At 43.2% G+C, this 18866-nt stretch overlaps 1 protein-coding gene and 1 long non-coding RNA gene across 5 annotated transcripts in view; one reads left to right on the top strand and one right to left on the bottom strand.

The window, feature by feature from the left end:
• Positions 1–18866, bottom strand: part of ZC3H12C (zinc finger CCCH-type containing 12C) — a 74463-nt gene that overhangs the window by 7314 nt on the left and 48283 nt on the right. For all 4 annotated transcript variants that reach the window (XM_082682492.1, XM_082682493.1, XM_082682494.1 and 1 more), the window contains exon 3: positions 3089–3228. In XM_082682492.1, the coding sequence (XP_082538618.1) occupies positions 3089–3228 (140 nt within the window). The remainder of the gene's footprint in view (positions 1–3088; positions 3229–18866) is intronic.
• LOC309840429 lies at positions 9528–18057 on the top strand. The gene is made up of 4 exons (XR_014298592.1): positions 9528–9612; positions 10132–10244; positions 11124–11191; positions 18003–18057. It is a non-coding gene; the product is annotated as an uncharacterized lncRNA (long non-coding RNA).

The raw sequence follows: 18866 nt of genomic DNA, 5'->3' as shown, positions 1-18866 counted from the left end.
TGGAGATTTCATGATTTCCGACATGATTTCATCCAGGCCAGAACTTTGGTTTAGAAAAGCAGCAGAGTAGAACTGGAGGACATGTGGGTATTAGAAGCAGCAAATCATAGGTAAATCTCAGGTTCTGGCATTTTCTCTATCTGGCAGTCCTACCGTATTGAGCCTCCGATGCAGTCAGGAAGCTGGAAGTCAGGGAGCTGTGACAGGGACAAGCACAGAGCACAGCGTCTCCCAAGCTCTCAACACTGTTCAGCTGCACTTTAACAGACGGAATTGTTGGTCTCTTCGTTACAGAAGACCAGGACACACCCCAAAGCTCCGTCTCAGCTACAGGATTTGTCATAAGTAAGTATTTCTGTGTGTTGCCCTGATCAATGAGACGTGGTACCTGCCCTCAAAATGTTTGTTCCCACTAGCGCTCTGCCCAGGAGCAGAGCAGGAGCTAGTCGTGTCTGGAGAATGAACATGTGGGGCACTTAGAGACGGTGCTTCTGAGGTCTTCCGAGTTAGCCACTGTGTTCAGGAAGCAGCCATGCTACTTTATTTGTGGGCGTGTTTGCTCATACATGATAGGCCATGAAGTGATCATAGAAAAATGGTCAACATCACCTTGCTTAATTTGCTTTTTCTAGGATAGCTAATGAGGTAAAAAGGACACCAGTCAGGGTCAGTAATCCTAACTGACATAGATCCGGGTTCAGTAAGGGCTACTGAGTGGAACCGAATCTCCTTCCCAGCACAGCACCTGACCCGGAGCTCCGTGCTTGTAAGATCCGTGTTACCTTGCTGGAAAAAAGTGCTATTCGGAATCTCCATGGGAGAGCCTGAAAATATGGTCAAGTTTCCTTTTTTGTACAGTGAAAAATAATGGACTACTCTATTTACCAGGTTTTAGCTGGTTGAAGGTTTTAGTTGGAAGTATTACCCAGGGGGAGAAAACACCTCCAGACCTTTGAGCAGCCCTTAAACAAGGCAGGGGTTAGGGTGCTGACCCCCTTACTTTTGGACTCCCCCCCCAGAACTTAACCACCGTGTAGAAGCCACATCTTTTATGTTATGTGTATTTTATATCTTTACATCTTAAAGTCAGCTAGAAAGAAAATGTTACAAAGAAAATCGTAAGCAAAAATATGTTTACAGTTCTGTACGGTAAAAAGTCCATTTCTCTGTTGTTCAAGGGTCGAGTGGTGTGGTCCAGAGCCCTGGTGCGCGGCTATGTTAAAAATTAAACTGAGACACACATGTCATGCCCGTGATCATTTTACCTTCTTTCCAGTCATTTACATGTTCAAATATTTTCTCCTTTTCGATTTATTTTTCCCCCTGACTTTAAAGTACTCTAAGTTCCTTGAGCAAAATTAGGAAAGTAAGGGGAAATACTCAGAAGGAGGGAAACATAAAACCTCATAAAGAGTGACAGAGTCACTGTCAGTAATTGACAGTCAATTACTGGGACTGCCTTGGCATATTTCCTTCTAGTCATTCTCTATGTATTTCTGTTCTTGCCTCTGCTTAAATATGCATGTGTGTACGTGTGTACATGTACGTGCAACACAATAAAACTTTTATGGAAAAGCGCACTTCCTCAGCTCATGAGAAATTCTGCCTAAATATTCTAAATACTCAAACCATTATAGTGAATGTATGGTTCATTTCCGTTTTTTTTTCTTTCTATTTCAAGTAATCATGCACTGAATGTCTTTGTGGTCGTAAATCTTTGCCTGTAACTCTGCTTATTTTCTGAGGAAGTATGCCTAGAAGGGGAACCAGCAGATCTAAGAATATTAATATTTTAAGACTCAACTGTTTTTTAGATAGATTCTTACAACCTATTTCCACAGCAGTGAAGGAGGAGCTCCTGGAGGCTTACCAGTTCTCCAATCTCTGCTGTTTTGGTGGGTGAAAAGTAAGAGTTGTTTAGTTTGTCATTTTGTGAATTGCTTCTCTTATTGGGTACTGCATTCTGTGTTGCCTGTTCCTACCATGTTACCTTTTATATACAGAGGAGAGCCCAGAGTCTGCTTTCCCAGTGTCTATGAGCTCTTTAGACATTAAGGATATGGATTCTTTGTTTCTTTTCTCCCTTAGGCAAATGAAAGATCTCATTTTAAAGAAAACTTCCCAAAACACAGAAGCATACATTTTCATGCAATGAGACTTATCTTTTCCTTTGTCATTTCTACCATTAGTAAAGTTTTCCCCAGCCATGCAACGACTGTTTCTGACGATTCTTCAACCATGTGGGATGCACTGTTACATGGAGGAAGATGAGGATCTAAATGTGTTTTTTCAGAGTGTTACCCAGGGTCTTGGTGCTCCTGGTTGAATTCTGGCACCTTCCTCCCTTGACAGTTAACACAGACTAGAGTCTGATTGCACAGTTCTGACTCGAGCACGCCCTTATGCCAGCTCAAGTAATGACTTAATGATTAATCTTCCCTTCAGGTACATAGCCTGTGCTCTCTGTTTTTGATTTGAAAAGTATAGTTTTCCTCATGCAGGTTCCTCCATTTCTGTTAATGTTGGAGGTGGACAGAGGGGGAGGGAATGGTTAACTTCATCAAAATGTTCAGCAAGAATCACGAGCAGTTTCTGCCTAAAATGCATACATTAAAAAATGACAAAATAACGCAAAATAGAGACACTTTATTGAGATGGAGTCCCTTCCTTCTACTTGACCCCAGAGAGCGGACCCCCAGGGGCCTGCCAGTGTGTTTTGAACTATGTTAGTGATTTTATACTGCAGATGAGAAGCAGAGGTGGCTCAGAATTTTAACCAAGGTCTCCTGACTCCTAGGCATGTCCCAAAGTCACAACTTTACAAAATCTGAAGTAAAAAGCTTCTAAATCACAACAGGAAAACCAAAAACCCCAAACCGCTGGTTTACGGAGCAAGGATCTTACTGCTTTCTTATCATCAGCAGCGAGTCTGTAAAGACCAGCAACACCGAGGTCTCGCCGCGGGGAATGGGGCGGTCACACAGACCAAGTAAACAGAGGGACATCTTCGGCAGCGCAACACCTGACCGTGTCCGATGGCCCGCCTGGGGAAGGTCTGAGGCCGCGACCAGACCGCTCACAGGCTTACCTGTGATGACAGCATCGGGTCGGGACTGCTCTTTTCTCCAAGCCGGAACAAAAACTGTAACATCTTTGTGGCCTCTTTCCAAAAACCAGTCCACTGCCAACTTGATTCCCCGGCAGGAAAATACTTCTTTGTTTCCATGGCTGAAAGGTGATTTTAGAACACGTAAGACACCACACAATCTAAATTCAACTCAATTCTAATCTGTAAGCAGAAATGGCCACTTAATTGCAAAAGTAATGGACTTCAAATTTAAGATGGACTCGTACAGCTCAGAGAAACACAGAGATCCTGGAAAGGTGAGGCTCTGTGAGGAAAACTGGGATCATCATTGTGGGGAGAATAGAGTGAGTTTTTCAATACCAAGTTGTAAAGGCTAACTGGTATGAAGCTACAAGCTCTGTTTAATCAGGATGGGGAGAAAAGGAAGGGGTCTCCACCACAGCCAGAACTTCTGTCAGATGTGAAAAGAAGTCACCTAGGAAGAACCCCTGTGAATGGAAATTTATGTTCACAAGGCTTACATTGTTTGTAAGAAACACTTCCCATGTCCTTTAATGAAAAGACACCTGGTTTTAACAGTACTGTGTCGGACCGAGGATTAATGATGACAAAAGGGCACTCAAAATTGGATTACGTAGTCTTAGTGCCCATGAGGAAACGGTCAGATGAAAGTGCCGTCACTCAATTATCTAGCACCAGGCTCTGCCTGTGCACTTGAACCTAAGAAGTACAAAATTAACACCGATTCTAACGGTTTTAAAAGAAATAGTCTCCTCCTCTGAATGTAACAACTGTTTTTATATTTTTTTCAGCTGGAGTTCCATAATGGAGACAGATCTTTACTTCTCTGGGCCGAGGAGGGCTGAGTAAGGTAAGTAAATGCTCTGTTAATTTTTAGCACAAATCAAATATTAGGTATATTAACACATTCTACTAAACCCCTGGGAAGGACTAGAACCATCTAAATAATCATTTTAAGGACAAAACAGAGACAGACCAACTTGCTTTGTACATCCTGAGGCCTCCAAATGCCAACCACTAGATGGTTTGTGTTCCACAGGATGGTCCAGGGCAGGGGGACAGGTGGACTCAGATGCTGGGGAAGTTTGAGAGGGAAGAAGCAGGGCAGGGCAAGTCTGAGGTCCTAGCTCCTCGGTCAAGTCGGTCTACTGAATGCCCTGCCAATGCCCAGCAGACGACACACAGTGATGCAGAGTTTCATAGCAAATACTGAAACCGGCCTTCTGAAAAACTCCACAAAACACTGGTATCAGTTCTTGAGAGAATCAATTTATTATTCCTAACTACAAACATTCCCTGAAACAGATCATATTTTTATTTCGTATTAATGCTCTGAAATCTAAGTGTATTATTGTGCCTTGCTCGTTGTTAATGACATGTGGTTTCCTGAGGCTTGAGCATTTAACTGCTTCTGGGTCTAAAGAGAGCACTGCGTCCGCACTTTCTCCCGGTGACTTCACTTGGGAAGGGAAATGGTCACATCTGACTCACCACAAGATAAAATCTTCTCTTTCTGCAAAGAATGTTCACAAAATGTGTGGCAACAGCAAATCGTTTATAATCATGGGACAGAGATTCTCTGGAGGCTGAAACAGGTATTAGCCCATGTGATGCTGACGGTGCGGGCTGTTCCTGCCCCCTCCATGCCCCCCAACCCTCCCCCATCCAATAGTAGCTCACAGGGAGAAAGCCCACAAGAGATGAGGGGTGACATGGTGTGGGTGATGTACAGACAAAGAGCCCCGGTTTCTGGGCGGTTGGGCCCATGCCTACCTCTGACCTTGTTCTTTGAGAAAAAAATACCTCCTTCGATTTAAGAAACTATAGTCAAGTTTTCTATCATTTATAGCTACACTAAAGTAAACTTGGAAAGCTCTATGGATATATTTTAAAATGGAAAAACATTAGATGGACAAAAAAAGCTATCAAGTCATAGTAAAAAGAGAATTCACAAGGATGCTTTAATAATTGAGAAATGAGTAATGCAAAAGATGACTCAATGAATAGAAAGAAATCATTAATTGAATGATGAAGCAGAAAATGTAGTAAGAAGACAGATTAATTACAAGATTGACCTAATGGACATAGACAAAGCGCTGCACAAGACGAGAAATCATTTCAAATACATGTGGAAGACTTAGGAAATTGGTTATGTACTAGGCCCTAGAACAGATTTCCATAGACAGCAAAAAACTGTATCATATGGACAGTATTCTTGGACAGTGTTATTACCCTGAAGATACAAGGTTCTAGTTCAAACATTTGTATTGCTCTACACTAGCAAACCAACTAAAAATTTGAAAAAATCCATTTGTAGGGGTACCTGGGTGGCTCAGTCAGTTAAGCCGCACTCTTGATTTCAGTCCAGGTGATGATAGTAGAGCCCTAGGATCAAGCCCCATGTGGGCTTTGTGCTCAACAGGGAGACTGCATCAGGATTCTCTTTCTCCCTCTGTCTCCCCTCCTCGCGCGTACTCCCTCTAATATCTTAAAAAAAAAAAAAAAAATCCCATTTGTTAAAGTAACAAAAACTAAAATCTAAAGAGGAAAAAATAGACAAGAGCTTTATGTAGCAAACCAAAATGGAAAGCCTGTATTGAAGGGCATAAGTGAGGACTCGAATGAAAGGAACAATAACATACTATTTTCATGGATGGTGAGACTCTATTTATGAAGCCAGCAATTCTTAGATTAATCTGTTAAGTCCACTGCAATTCCAATAAGAGTCCTTAAAAGGGACTTTAGGGAACCTGAGAGGCTCATCATAAAATTAGAATGGGAAAACAATAGACAAAGAATGGCTGAACCAAAGAGGAGGAACTGTCTCATTAGCTGTCAAAACGCAGTATAAAAATACAGAAATCCAATCGAGGTTATATTGATACAGGCAAAAATTAAAAAAAATAAATGTAACAGAAGAGTGAGCTGAAGGTAATACACGTGTATAAGTGACATTAGAAATTAATGAAGCGGGACCATTTACCATGGTCCTAGGGCAACTGATTATTTACATGGAAAACAACTGTATTTTTATCTCCTATCACACACAAAAATGAATTAGAACAAAGATTTAAACATGAAAAATACTGTAAAGCTTTAAAAAGAAATTACAGGGCACACATATTAGGATGGGGAAACACCTTTTTAAAAAAACATTTCATTTTAGAGCATGTGCACATGTGCAAGTGGTCGGGGGAGGCAGGTGTAGAGGGAGAGGAAGAGAGGCTCTTCAGCCAACTGTGCTGAGCACAGAGTCCCAAATGGGGCTCGAGCCCATAACCTGAGAGCAGGACGAGTTGGAACCCAGAGTCAGAGGTTTAACTGACTGAGCCACCCAGGCGCCCTGCTGGGGAAATACTACAGAAGACATACAGCCATGTGCTATCCAGGAAAAGAAGGACAGATTTGAGTACATAAAGCTTTACGCAAAAGAATAAACAAAAATGCCATAGATTGGGACAAGGTATTTGCAATGTGTAGGACCAAAGACGAGGCTGGTGCTCAGACTATATAAAGTATTCCTACACACAGAGATGGGTAACCATTTTTTTTTTTTTAAGCCAAAAGATATGAACAGTGAATTCACAGAAGAAGAAACCCAAATGACCAACGAACATATGAAAAGATGCTCAATAGTGAAGACATGCAAATTAAAACCAAAAATGAGACACCACTTCACACCCATCAGATTGGAAAAAATAAAGTCTGCAAACACCAGATGTTGCCAAGGATGTGTGAAAGGAGGAACTCAGACACTACAGGTGGGAGTGTAAATTGGTATAACCACCCGGGAGAACAGTGTGGCGGGGCTCTGTCAAGTTGATGGCGTGCTTCCTCTAAAACAGAGTAACCCATAGCCAGGTATAGTAACACCCCACATGTGTCTGAAACCAGATTTAACGCAATTAGCAACTGGCTCTTATGCTTGACCCACACTAGAAGCACACATGGGGCGAGGAGAGGCAGGCGAGTGTGGAAGTGCACAGCGGGTCTCTTGAGTCTGTGACACTTTTCCAGCCCATCTTCTCCTGATCAGACCAAGGAAAAGAGTGCTAACCACGAAATCCTTGGAATGGTTGCTGTTGCCTTGCTACCAAGGCCCCGATTCATCCCCCAAAATACTGAAAGCTCAAGCAGGTAACTGATAGGTGGTTCCAAACTGGAGATGGGACTTGTACAGACTAGGAGAGCTTAGGAGATTGAATTTATCTCCCCTTCCTGAGGCGTGTTCAAGGACATGCGTCACCACGTGTGCTGGACAGGATGCTTGTAGGAGGTTCTGACAAAGAATTATACCAACAGGACGTCAGAGCAAGCACGCTGTAGCTCCTGGTGCAAATGAACTGTCTGTTGAGTATTTACTAAAATAAGTAGGATGATGTTTAAGAACTGAAGTTTTAATTCCATATAAATAGAGAAGAAAATTCATTATAGTTCTGTAGTCACTTGTGGGCTCTGTCTGCATGCATTTTCTCAGTAGTAAAAATAGCTAATTCTATATTTATGAGCTGGCATGTTCCTTTGGGCCGTGGTTTCTTTTTTATTTCAACAATTTGGCAATAAAGATGGTATACCTCATGGGAGTCCTTCTGATGCTGAATTGGCTGGAAGATTTGTGCCCACCTTTGATTAGGTAAGAGACCCTGAATGTTCGATGAAACCTGTCCTGTTGACTCAGGGGGATTGGGTTCCGGGGGACAATTCTAAACTCTCATGGCAAATTCTGAGTTCTTGTATAATACAAACTCAAAGTTTGCATGTGATTCTCCACTGGCTGAAATGGTAGAAGAATACAAGAAGTCTACCAGCAGATACCTTTCTTTAAAAGACTTATTTTACTGTCATATTTGGAATATAAGCATGCTTATAAAAATCCTGCTTTGAGATAACCAGAGAAAGGCTCATCTGAAGTAGGGATTTTTAGGAAAACCCTACTTAGGGGAGCCTGGGTGGCTCAGTCATTAAGGATCTACCTTCAGCTCAGATCATGATCCCAGGGTCCTGGGATGGAGCCCTACATCAGTCTCCCTCCCCTGCGTATGCTCTCTGTCAAATGAATAAAATCTAACCCCCCCCCCCAAAACAAAAACAAAAACAAAAACAAAACCTACTTAAAAGGATTACTGGTATCTTTGAATATCAGGAAGAAAAGAATGAACTGCCACAGCCATAAAGCATGCATTAAGAAACACTAAGCTCCTTCCTCCTGGTTCTCAAGCCTTTTTGCTGTTGCTTCTTCCTCCCCTAACTCCCGTTCACCTTCTTTGTCCAGGACTGAGAAGAAAGAGACGGAGACTTTTTGGAATGGCCACTTCCCAATGGCTTTGGGGTCTGAGAATAACTTCCCTGCGGAAGAGAGAGACTTGCCAGCCTCCACTTAACTGTTGTGATGTGAGCTCCGCCTCCAAGATCCCCTACATTCAACAGGCAGAACACAGCCAGGGAAGCAGAAATGATGAAAAAGAAGGAAAAAGGAGTCTTGAGAATTTGGATAAGAGATGTCCTAGATGAAAGCATGTGCCTAGCAAACCGCTGCCCTGATGACTCGGCAGAAAGGGAAACTAGAGGACTCAGCCCGGTAAGCAGTGTATGGAACCAGACAAACCGACTTTTCGGCAGAGGGTGAGCAAAGTCCGACTGCCTTTAGGGCTGCAAGGACCCCCTTGTCTCTGAGACGTCAGCCAGGACTGCTGGGTGCATCAGCTCTGGGAAAGAGTTCATGCGCCCTTTTCCGAGCTGATACGCGCTGTCCTAAGAGTTACTTTCCAGTACTCTGGAGAGATCTGCAAAGACGCACCAAGGTCCTCAGCAGCCTGTTTTCAGTCCTACAGCCCTGCACCTGAGGACGGATACTGGCTGCCTGCCTGGAGCGGCGACCTGGCACGGCAGAGGTAGGATGGGGGCCGAGGCTGAGCCCTCACGGTGGACAGCCACGGCCTCATGCGGCCGCTCCTCCGCGAGGCACCGTTGGTGGCAGTCCTTGAACTCCTGCAAAAGGGGACGTGGGCAAAGCCGCAGGGCTGCTGCCGGAGGGGTCCGTCAGTGTTCATAGAAGCACTTTCTACACCAATGCGGGGGGCAGATGAGCAGAGACCCTGCCTCCCTTTGCTGCTGTGGCAGCCTCGCTGTTCGGTTCAGGCACGAGGAAGAGACGGGCTACTTGCTGGTAAGCTACACAGGTCCTCAGAGACTGGCTTTGGGCAAGAAGTTTTCCCAACATTTTGGGAAAAAGTTCACCCAAGACTGCAGTGTTACCAGACCTTACGAAGCTGACTTTTCCCTCTCACCTTAGTCCTTTCCTGTCGTTTCCTGTGGCTCCTAGAGCAATGTGTTGTGCAATTTCTGTTGTTTTCTCGTGTTTCACCCAGGTCCACACACACTCCAGTTGTGGTTATGTCCAGACAGCCTTTCCCCTGGGAGGCTCCCGAGCGGATCAGAGATCCCCTCTTGTCTCCCAATGAGGGTTAATCTGCTGTGAAAGGCTACCCTATTCTCTGCTCCAGGTAGTGTTTCTGAAACTTCTGGGAGACAGGGCATCTGAGCTAGTTAATGTGTGCTGGGGAGCCGCCGGGCTCTGGGCCAAAGTTGGAAGAAGAGAGACTTCAGACCATCAGTGGCGACTAATAAACCACAAGGGAAACTAATTGCGGATTTATTAGTCATCGCAACTTCCCCGGCAGAGTCTGTAATTCGTTACACAGCTGCTTCCAGACAGTGGGATGGAATTAATTTGCAGACCGAGCTGCAGAAAGGGCTACTAAGTTGGCTGGGGTCACGGAAGCCCTGATACTGTTCTATGGAGGGAGCAACTCCCTGTGAACTAGAAACTGGAAACCAAGGGGAACCCAAACAAACACAGAGCATCTTGACAAACATATTCCTGGTTAAGCCTTTCGCTATTCCAACTTTTCTGTACATGCACCGTCGCCACGTCTAACAGAACTATCTTTAATGTATTCATATATACTTCCGTACTAAATTTGAAAAGTACATGAATCCTCCTTTTTTGTCAATTCCATTAGCATTCAAAATTACATGATTTACAAGACCATATACACCTCCCAGTGGAGAACTATGGAGAACCAGCTGTGATGGTTAATGGGTATAAAGGCATATTCTGCAGAGAAAAACTCAGGTAAGCACATATTTTCATGTAGTTGGCTTCAAAACAGGACTTAGAAGAGGGGGACAATGGGCCAACCATTGCATCAGCCATATCTAGGAAAGAGAATTTCCTAGATAACACTTCCTTTAAGCTAGCTAGCCAGCTAGCTAGACAGAGCTATCTCTCTCTCAATCTCTCTCTCTCTATATAAAATTAACTGGGTTAACCAAAGGATGGGAAAGGTTACTTTAAAATGATAACTTGTCCAGTGGTAGACATGAGGAGTACCCCGAAACAGGGAGAAATATAAAAACGGAACAAGGCTTCTAGTACAAGGGACTGCCTATTTTCAATTCTTTTAAGGGCACTGAAAAAGGAAAACAAAGGACTCTCGTTTAAATTACCTTTGGTTTGGGTGTTTGGTTTGGATTAACACACTAGCTACCAGCTTGTAAAGAACGTGGCGGGGGTGCGGGGGGGGGGGACAGGGAGGAAGCTGGCACGGTAAGAGGATCCCGGGTGCACCCAGTTCCCGGGGCATGCGGCGGCAACACCTCCAGGAACCGCCACTCCCTCTGAGACTGAACGGAGACCTGAGAGGGAATCAGCACATGGAGGCGGGTAGACAGAGAGGAGCTCTCCCCTCCCCGCCACTGGCCACCATGGGGCAGTATCCCGCAAGTGGGAGGGGCATCTCCAGCCGAGTGTGTGCCTGAGAAGGGAGGGACCACGCAGGGCGCCCGTGACCCTGGGGCCCTGACTTCTCAGTGCAGGGGGCCCTGACCCTGGGGGCCTGACTTCCCCTGCCCTGAGAAGTCAGGGCCCCGTAATGTCTGGCTTTGAAAACTGGTGGGGCTTCACCCTGGGAGAGCTGAGGGATGTAATAAATCCCGTCTCTTCTCTTAAAAGGTCACCACATCTCTTAGCCCGAGACCCAGCAGCGTAGCAGCAGTTTGGAAAAAGTATCCGGGGCACAGGTGAGGATTTACTCATCTTGGACGTGTGCGGAGCGGACAGGAGGTGAAGGTGCTGCTTCTTGCCCTCCTTCATTCTAGCCGGCTCAGTGCCTGCTGGAGCCAATTCTGATATTCCCCTGAGGACTGGTCCCAGCCAGCAGACAGCCCTGGTCAGGCCTCTCACCCTCTTGTGGTAACAGCGGCTGTAGCCAGACCAGTCAGAGGCAAGTCCTACCAGTCACGGGCCACAGCAGTAGCGCAGGTGGACTCTGCAGGCAGCCGGGCTGAGGGCCAGGTCTGCCCACCAGAGCACGCGTGTGAGTTGCGGACAGCCACTACAGGAGGGTGCCCGGTGCTACTGGGCACCACAGAGCACCTTCCACGTCTACCTGCGAGACCAGGAGATGTAGCTGAACTCAGATGCAGTAATGCGTAGTCTGGCAAAATGAAGCCAGAGAGAAATATCCAAAAGAAAGAAAATGACAAAAGCTCAGATAAGGAGCTGAACAAAAAATGGAGAGAACCAGTCGACCTGATAAAGGGCTCAAAGTAACTATCACACAGACGCTCACTGAGTGAGTCTCCAGAGTATGTGAACTACGGTGACATCTTCAGTGAATGAAAAAGGAATACAATGACTTAATGAAAAACACACCAGAGGGAATGACAGTGGATTAGAAAATGCGAACCATCAGTGCGCTGGGAGACAGGTAATAAAAAGCACCAAGCTAAATAGCAAAAAAACAAAAAAAAGATTAAGGCATCTCTGGGACATCAAGTGGCCTAATGTTTGCATTACAAGGGTCCCAGCAGATGAGATGGGGTAGAAAACTTACAAGAAAGAAGAGCTGAAAACTTCCCCAACCTGGGAAAGGAAAAAGACCTCCAGGTCCAGGAAGCAATGAGAGCCCCAAACAAGGTGAACCCAAGGGGGTCCACACCAGACACTAATTAAAATGGCAAAAATTAAAGAGCATATTCAGAGCAGCAAGAGAGAGGAAAACCGTTACATTCAAGGAAGAGCCCCTAAGTCTGCGGGTCGTTTTCTCAGCAGGAGGTTTGCAGCTGCGAGAGAGTGGCAGGGACTAGGCAAAGTGGAGAAAGGGGGACAACCTCCAACCAAGAGTGCTCTGGCTGCAAAGACTGTCCTCCACAGCTGAAGGAAAAAGTTGTTGCACACAAACGAAAGTTAGGTTCACCACCGCTAACCCTGTCTTACAAGAAATACTAAAGGGACTTCCTTAAGTGAAAAGAAAAGGCCCTAACTAGAAGAAAAATAAAAAACTTTACGGGTAAAAGCAAACATAATGGTAGCAGATCAATCACTTACAAAGGTTAAAGGACAAAAGTAGTAAAATTGATTATATCTACAAAAATTAGACAATCGGCTCAAAGGGGCGGGGGCGGGGGGGGGGAGTGGTAAAAATGTTATGTTTTAGAATGTGTTCTAGTGACCATGAGTTCAGATATACTGCTGTAGACTTAGGCTGTCCTGACAATCACAACCTAAAACCTGCAATAAATACACACGAATAGAAAGTCCAGCATCACCCTAAAGCAAGTCACCATTCCCGAGGAAAGAGCAAGAGAAGAAAGCAACAGAGAAAGTGTTACAGAAACAAGCCGGACACACGGACGGGAAGGGCCAGGGGCAGGAAGTACACGCCCACCGGCCACTACTTGGAAACCCCGAGCTGCAGTCGAAGGCACCGGGCCACAGAAGGATAAACTGACCCAATGATGAACTTGCCTATGATCCCGCAGGCAATTCATTCAGCCCCAAGGACGCACCTGGGCCCAAGGCGACGCGGCAGAGACACACACGCTGTGCACATGGAGGTGAAAAACGTGAGGATAACAATATTTATATCACAACCAACTTTAAAACACATGATGGTAAATCAACCCAACCAGAGGCAATAACACTGGTGAACACCCACATTCTCAATCTAGGAGCACCTAAATACATAAATATTAACATAAAGCAGAATTGACAGCCCTCTAGTAACAGGAAGATCTGGCGGCCTGCCTGCATCGTTGAGTAGATACCCCGGACAGAAGATCAACGAACAGTGGCTCTGAGGGACACTTAGATGAGACAGCCCTGACACACAGCCCGAACATTCCCTCCAGAAAGAGTAGAATCCACATATCCTTTTTGAGCACACATGGAACATTCTCTAGCACAGATGACACACGGGCCACAAAACATGTCTCAACAAATTTTAGAAATCAAGCATCTTTTTTTGAGAACCGGGGTATGAAAAAAATTGGAAGAAACACAGGAAATGAAATTCTGCTGCATTTCTATACCTTAATAATGAACTAGCAGAAAGAGAAATTAAAATAATCCCCTTTACAACTGCATCAAAAAGAGTAAAATACCTTGGAAGAAATGCAATGAAAGAGCTAGAAAACCTGTACTCTCACATGGATAAAGGTATTGAATAAATGTTACTCAAATGTCCATACTACCCAAAGCAATCTTCAGATTCAATGCAATCCCTATCAAAACACCCACTGTATTTTTTACAGAGCGAGGACAAGCAATTCTACAGTTTGCATGGAACTGCAAACAACCTGAATTAACGAAAGCAATGCGGAGCAAGAACACAGCTGCAGGTGTCCCACAGCCGTATTTCAAGACCGACTACAAAGCTGTAGTAATTAGAAACAGCAGGGTAATGCTCCCCAAAACAGGCGCAGAGATCAACGGAACTAACCTGAGAGGCCAGAAACAAGCCCACATTTCTTTTCTTTCTTTTTTTTTTTCTTTTTAGATTTTATTTATTTATTTGACAGAGAAATCACAAATAGTCAGAGAGGCAGGCAGAGAGAGAGAGAGGGAAGCAGGCTCCCCGCTGAGCAGGGAGCCTGATACGGGACTCGATCCCAGGACCCTGAGATCATGACCTGAGCTGAAGGCAGCGGCTTAACCCACTGAGCCACCCAAGCGCCCCACAAGCCCACATTTCTATTTAATCCTTTAATCAATGATGAAGGAGGCAGGACTCTACAATGAGGAAAAGACATCTCTACAAGAAACGACGCTGGGGAAACTGGTCACTTTCTTACCCCAAACCTCAACATGGATTAAAAACCTGTAAGTCCTGAAATCATAAAACTACTAGAAGAAAACTTAGGCCGTGATTTCCTGGCCATTGATGTTAGCACTATTTTTCTAGGTCTGTCTCCGAGGCAAGGGAAACAAAACCAAAATAAAAAAGCAACCTACCTAACTGGGAGAAGATATTTGCAAAACTAATATATCCAATAAAGAGTTACTATCCAAAATATATAAGGAACTCAAACAAGCAAAACAAAAACACAACTCAAAACCCCACAAACAATCCAATTAAAAAACTGGCAGAGGATCTAAATAGACATCTTTCTTTTTTTTAAGATTTTATTTATTTATTTGACAGATAAGAGATCACAAGTAGGCAGAGGCAGGCAGAGAGAGGGGAGGAAGCAGGCTCCCAACTGAGCAGAGAGCCCGATGCGGGACTCGATCCCAGGACCCTGAGATCATGACCGGAGCTGAAGGCAGAAGCTTTAATCCACTGAGCCACCCAGGCGCCCCTAAGCAGACATTTTTCTAAAGAAGAAATAGATGGCCAAGAGATACAGGGAAAGATGCCTAACACGCCTAATTACCAGGGAAATGCAAATCAAAACCACAATCAGGTATCACTTCCAGCAAGTCAGAATGGTTAGTATCAAAAATGCAAGAAATAACAAATGTTAGTGAGGAAAGAGAGAAAGAAGAGAACCTTCGGGCACGATTGGTAGGATCATAAATTGATTCAGCCACTATGTCCCCCCCAAATTAGAAATACTATACAGTCCAGTAATTCCCCTTCTGGGTATTTAGTCAAAGAAAAAGAAAACACGAATTTGTAAAGATGTATGCACCCCTATGTTTACTGCAGCCTTATTTACAATAGGGAAGCAACCTAACCACCTACCAGTAAAGAACGGATAAAGAAGATGTGGTACGGATAATGTAATGGAGTATTACTTGGCCGTAAAATCTTGCCATTCATGAAGACACGGGTGGACCCAGAGGGTCTTATGCTAAGTGAAATAAGCCTGACAAAGACCAATACCACATGGTTCCATATGAGGAATCTAAAGGAGAAAACTAACAAATACGAAAACAAACATATGAATGATAAGAACCATAAATACAGAGGACACACTGGTGGCTGCCAGAGGGGAAGGGTGTCAGGGAACAGTGAAACACGTGACGTGGACTGAGCGGTACGAACTTCGCTGTAAGTCACAGCAGTAGAAAGTACACCTTAGGGAATACAGTCAACATTTTAATGACTTTGTATAGTGACACATGGTACCTGTGCCGAGCATTTCCTCACTCACATAATTGCTGAATCACTATGTTGAACACCCGAAACTAATACCATGTATGTCAACTATGCTTCAATAAAGTGGTGAACTTATGAAAAAAAAAAAAAAAAAAACCCAAAAAACTTGGAAATCACAGGTGACTTTTATTCTCATTTTGACATTTGTGTAGCAAGTATACTACTTATATGATCCAAGGAAAGCTATTCTTAAAATGATTTTCCCATAACTGATCTGAAATCTAATTGTAAAAATAACAGAATGTCATACTGTAATACATTAGCACAGCTAGTTATTGTAGTAGTTCCAATACTAGGACTACCACAGGGGGATGACTTAGTGAGTTGCCCAGTATGGTGAAAATGATATCGTCTTTGGGTGTTTTCTTCACCAGTTTTCTGTGTGATGGTGGGAGTTACTTGCTCTTAGTTTTCTCATCTTTAAAATGGAGATAAACCCAGGAACCTTGCAGGTGAGACATGAACAAGGCAGTGTCTGTAAGGTGTCCCACACACACAGTGGGCAGGAACAACTTTTAGTGCCTTTATACTCTCATGACCCTGTAATCCTAATTTGTGGAAGATGGAGAAAACTTGCTTTGGAGTGAAAATGAAGCCCACAAAATCTTCGTTAGCTTTAATCTCACCGATAGTAAATTGTGATTTTTGAGAACAATACATTTGATGTCTGGAGATCACTACACGGTTTCGGTTTTCAAAAGAAACCAAAAAGTAATCAAGGTTATCAGAGGGCTGCAAGGAGCATGGCCTTTTTTATAACCTGGTATATATATCATTTTTTATTTAATCTAGAATGTGACTTATAAGTACGCTCTGTTCTGCACTGGATGGTCCAAGGAGGACTGTAAACCCTAGGGGCTTTAATGGGCCATTGTCACATGAAGCTACCCATAAGAACACATGTTTGCAAGGTTAAGTCGTTACAATGAAAAACTGAAGAGCCAGAGGTACCCCTTTAAACTCGAGGACCAGGTTTGAATCTTTTGTGCCAAGTCCTTCAAGTTTAGCTTGAACTCCGTCACAGTACAGGAAGTCGGGCACACTAGGTGCTAATCACAGAGTAACTGGAACATGAAAATACTCACAATAAAGAGAGCAAACACTGAATTATTAAGAGATCCAGGTGCTTTTCAAATATTTCATTGCTTGATTTTTTTCCCTCAATTTTTAGGCCTGATCATACATAATCCATGTTGGACATTTGAATGTATTTTAACTTCAAAGAACTCTTTGAAAAGTGGCTTTAAGACCTTCTTCACTGATTTAAAAGAAATTCTCACATCTCTCCTATGTTCCTTAAATAGGGAGAAAGGAGTGCAGCTGGATGGAATCTTAAATACGGAAATAAGATAAAATCCTACTTTCTGTCACTGCAGTCTAAATTTCATATTGTATGATAATGTATAATGAATTCCATGCACTGTCTTACGGAAATCCAAAATTTTCTTTTACACTGAAGGCTCATACGACTGCATGATTGATGTCTCTTTTGTCACTCTAATAGCTCCTCAGATTTGTGATCTCTGATCTTTTTTCCAATATACCAAGAGCACTCTGAAGCTAAACCTACTGGTTAGGATGCTAACCACTGAATGTACCACCAGAAACCAAGTCTACGCTCCCTTACTGAAAGTCATTTAATCAGTGTTCACCATTTCCACACTGTGGCTCAGAGCCACTTCTAGGTAGCAGGGAAGGGAATTTTTAAGTGGAAAAAGCCCACCTCTAGGACTCCACCAGAATTCTGATTTTGTCTGTTTTAAAAATATGCTACTAAGATCTGCAGGATTAGACCGCTTAAAAAAAAAGTCTGAAAAATCACTGATGTTCAATAATGAAAATACACGAAATGTAAACTAGTTCACTATCACCCTCCACTTGGTCATGGATGTAACAGCAGTGGAGTCAGGAGAGCTTTGAGAACAGAAAAACATAAGGAAGAAGGAAAGGGGAAAGACTGTGTTGACCTTATAAGGTCCATAATTTGAAGCCAAAATTAATAATAAGCACATCTAGCTGATCCTGACCCAAGAGGGTCATTAGTCTAAAGATGTTGAAGAGAACATATCTGTTAAGCAGGTATAAAAAGGTCTTCAATTTCAGCAAAAGTAGAAAACAGAGACCCTAGTCACATTTTCCTATTCTTATAACTGGGTAACATTTCCTATTTCTTGTAACTGGTAACACTGCTTAGGGGATCTGTAATTAACTTCATTCGTATGTAATGGGGTTGCTACTGTTGCTGAGTCCCAGGTTAGTTAAACACATCAGAGATAACATGAACGTTTTCTGACCACTGGCCTGTTAAAAAATTCCTGGTTAATGACAACCAGAACCGTGAATTCAGGATTATAAAGAGATGCAGCGGAATATTACTAACATTTGTCTTTGTCATACTGATATAATTAAAAACAGAAAAAACTAGTCATGCTTGTTTCTTTTTGCAGTCTCTAAGGACTTCCTTTACGACAGTAAGAGAAACGGGGCACTGCCAACTAACCTGTAAGTAACACCTAGAATGTTCACCTAGGGGGAAATTAAGCTGTCCTTTAGTTAATGGTAAGCCCCAATTAAGCTGGGGCATAAAAAGTATTCCACTGAGAAGCTATCTAATAGAAATATAATGGGAACAATATGCATAATTTTAAATGATCTAGTATAGTGCATTTTTAAAAGCAAAGACCAAGTAAAAAGCAGTTGAAATTAACTTTAGTAATATTTCAGTTCACTTAATTTATCAAAGATTATCACTTTAAGACATAACAAAAGTGACAGCTATATTTCAAATACTTTTTCGCAATCTGGTATGTATGTTACATTTACAGAATATCTCAGTTTGGTCTAGATACATTACAAGAGCTCAAAGCCACTTGTGGCCAGTGGTCACCATGCTGGACCACACAGGTCTGCTGCACAGATTTTCGATTTATTTTTGTTGAAAGAACCAAATCAAATCTGAATGAACTCTCCTCGTGTAAACCATACACGTGGGGAGTAGGCTCCAGGAGGATTTTATTAACTAGATACTGGGCCTGTACTTACATGCTGAACAGGCAACAGGACAGCAGATCCACCAAATAATGGACAGCAAATTTCAGAGCCTGGCTAAGATGACCTTCAATATTCAAATTAATTTACATTGAAAGGAGTTCTCAAGTTCACAGAAGTTCACAAACCAGATTAGATACATGAAAGCCTTTCTGCGTTTTAAAGATCAGAAGCTAAATCCTGTTACACAGATTGCTAAACTCTGCTTGTTTTTCATAAATATCTGTCTTTTTTTTTTTTTTTTAAGATTTTTTTTTTTTAAT

Source organism: Mustela nivalis (genome assembly GCF_964662115.1).
Source record: "Mustela nivalis genome assembly, chromosome: 9".
NCBI classification, from domain to species: Eukaryota; Metazoa; Chordata; class Mammalia; order Carnivora; family Mustelidae; genus Mustela; species Mustela nivalis.
The sequence above is the reverse complement of the archived record's forward strand: the minus strand, read 5'-3'. Positions and strand labels throughout refer to the sequence as shown.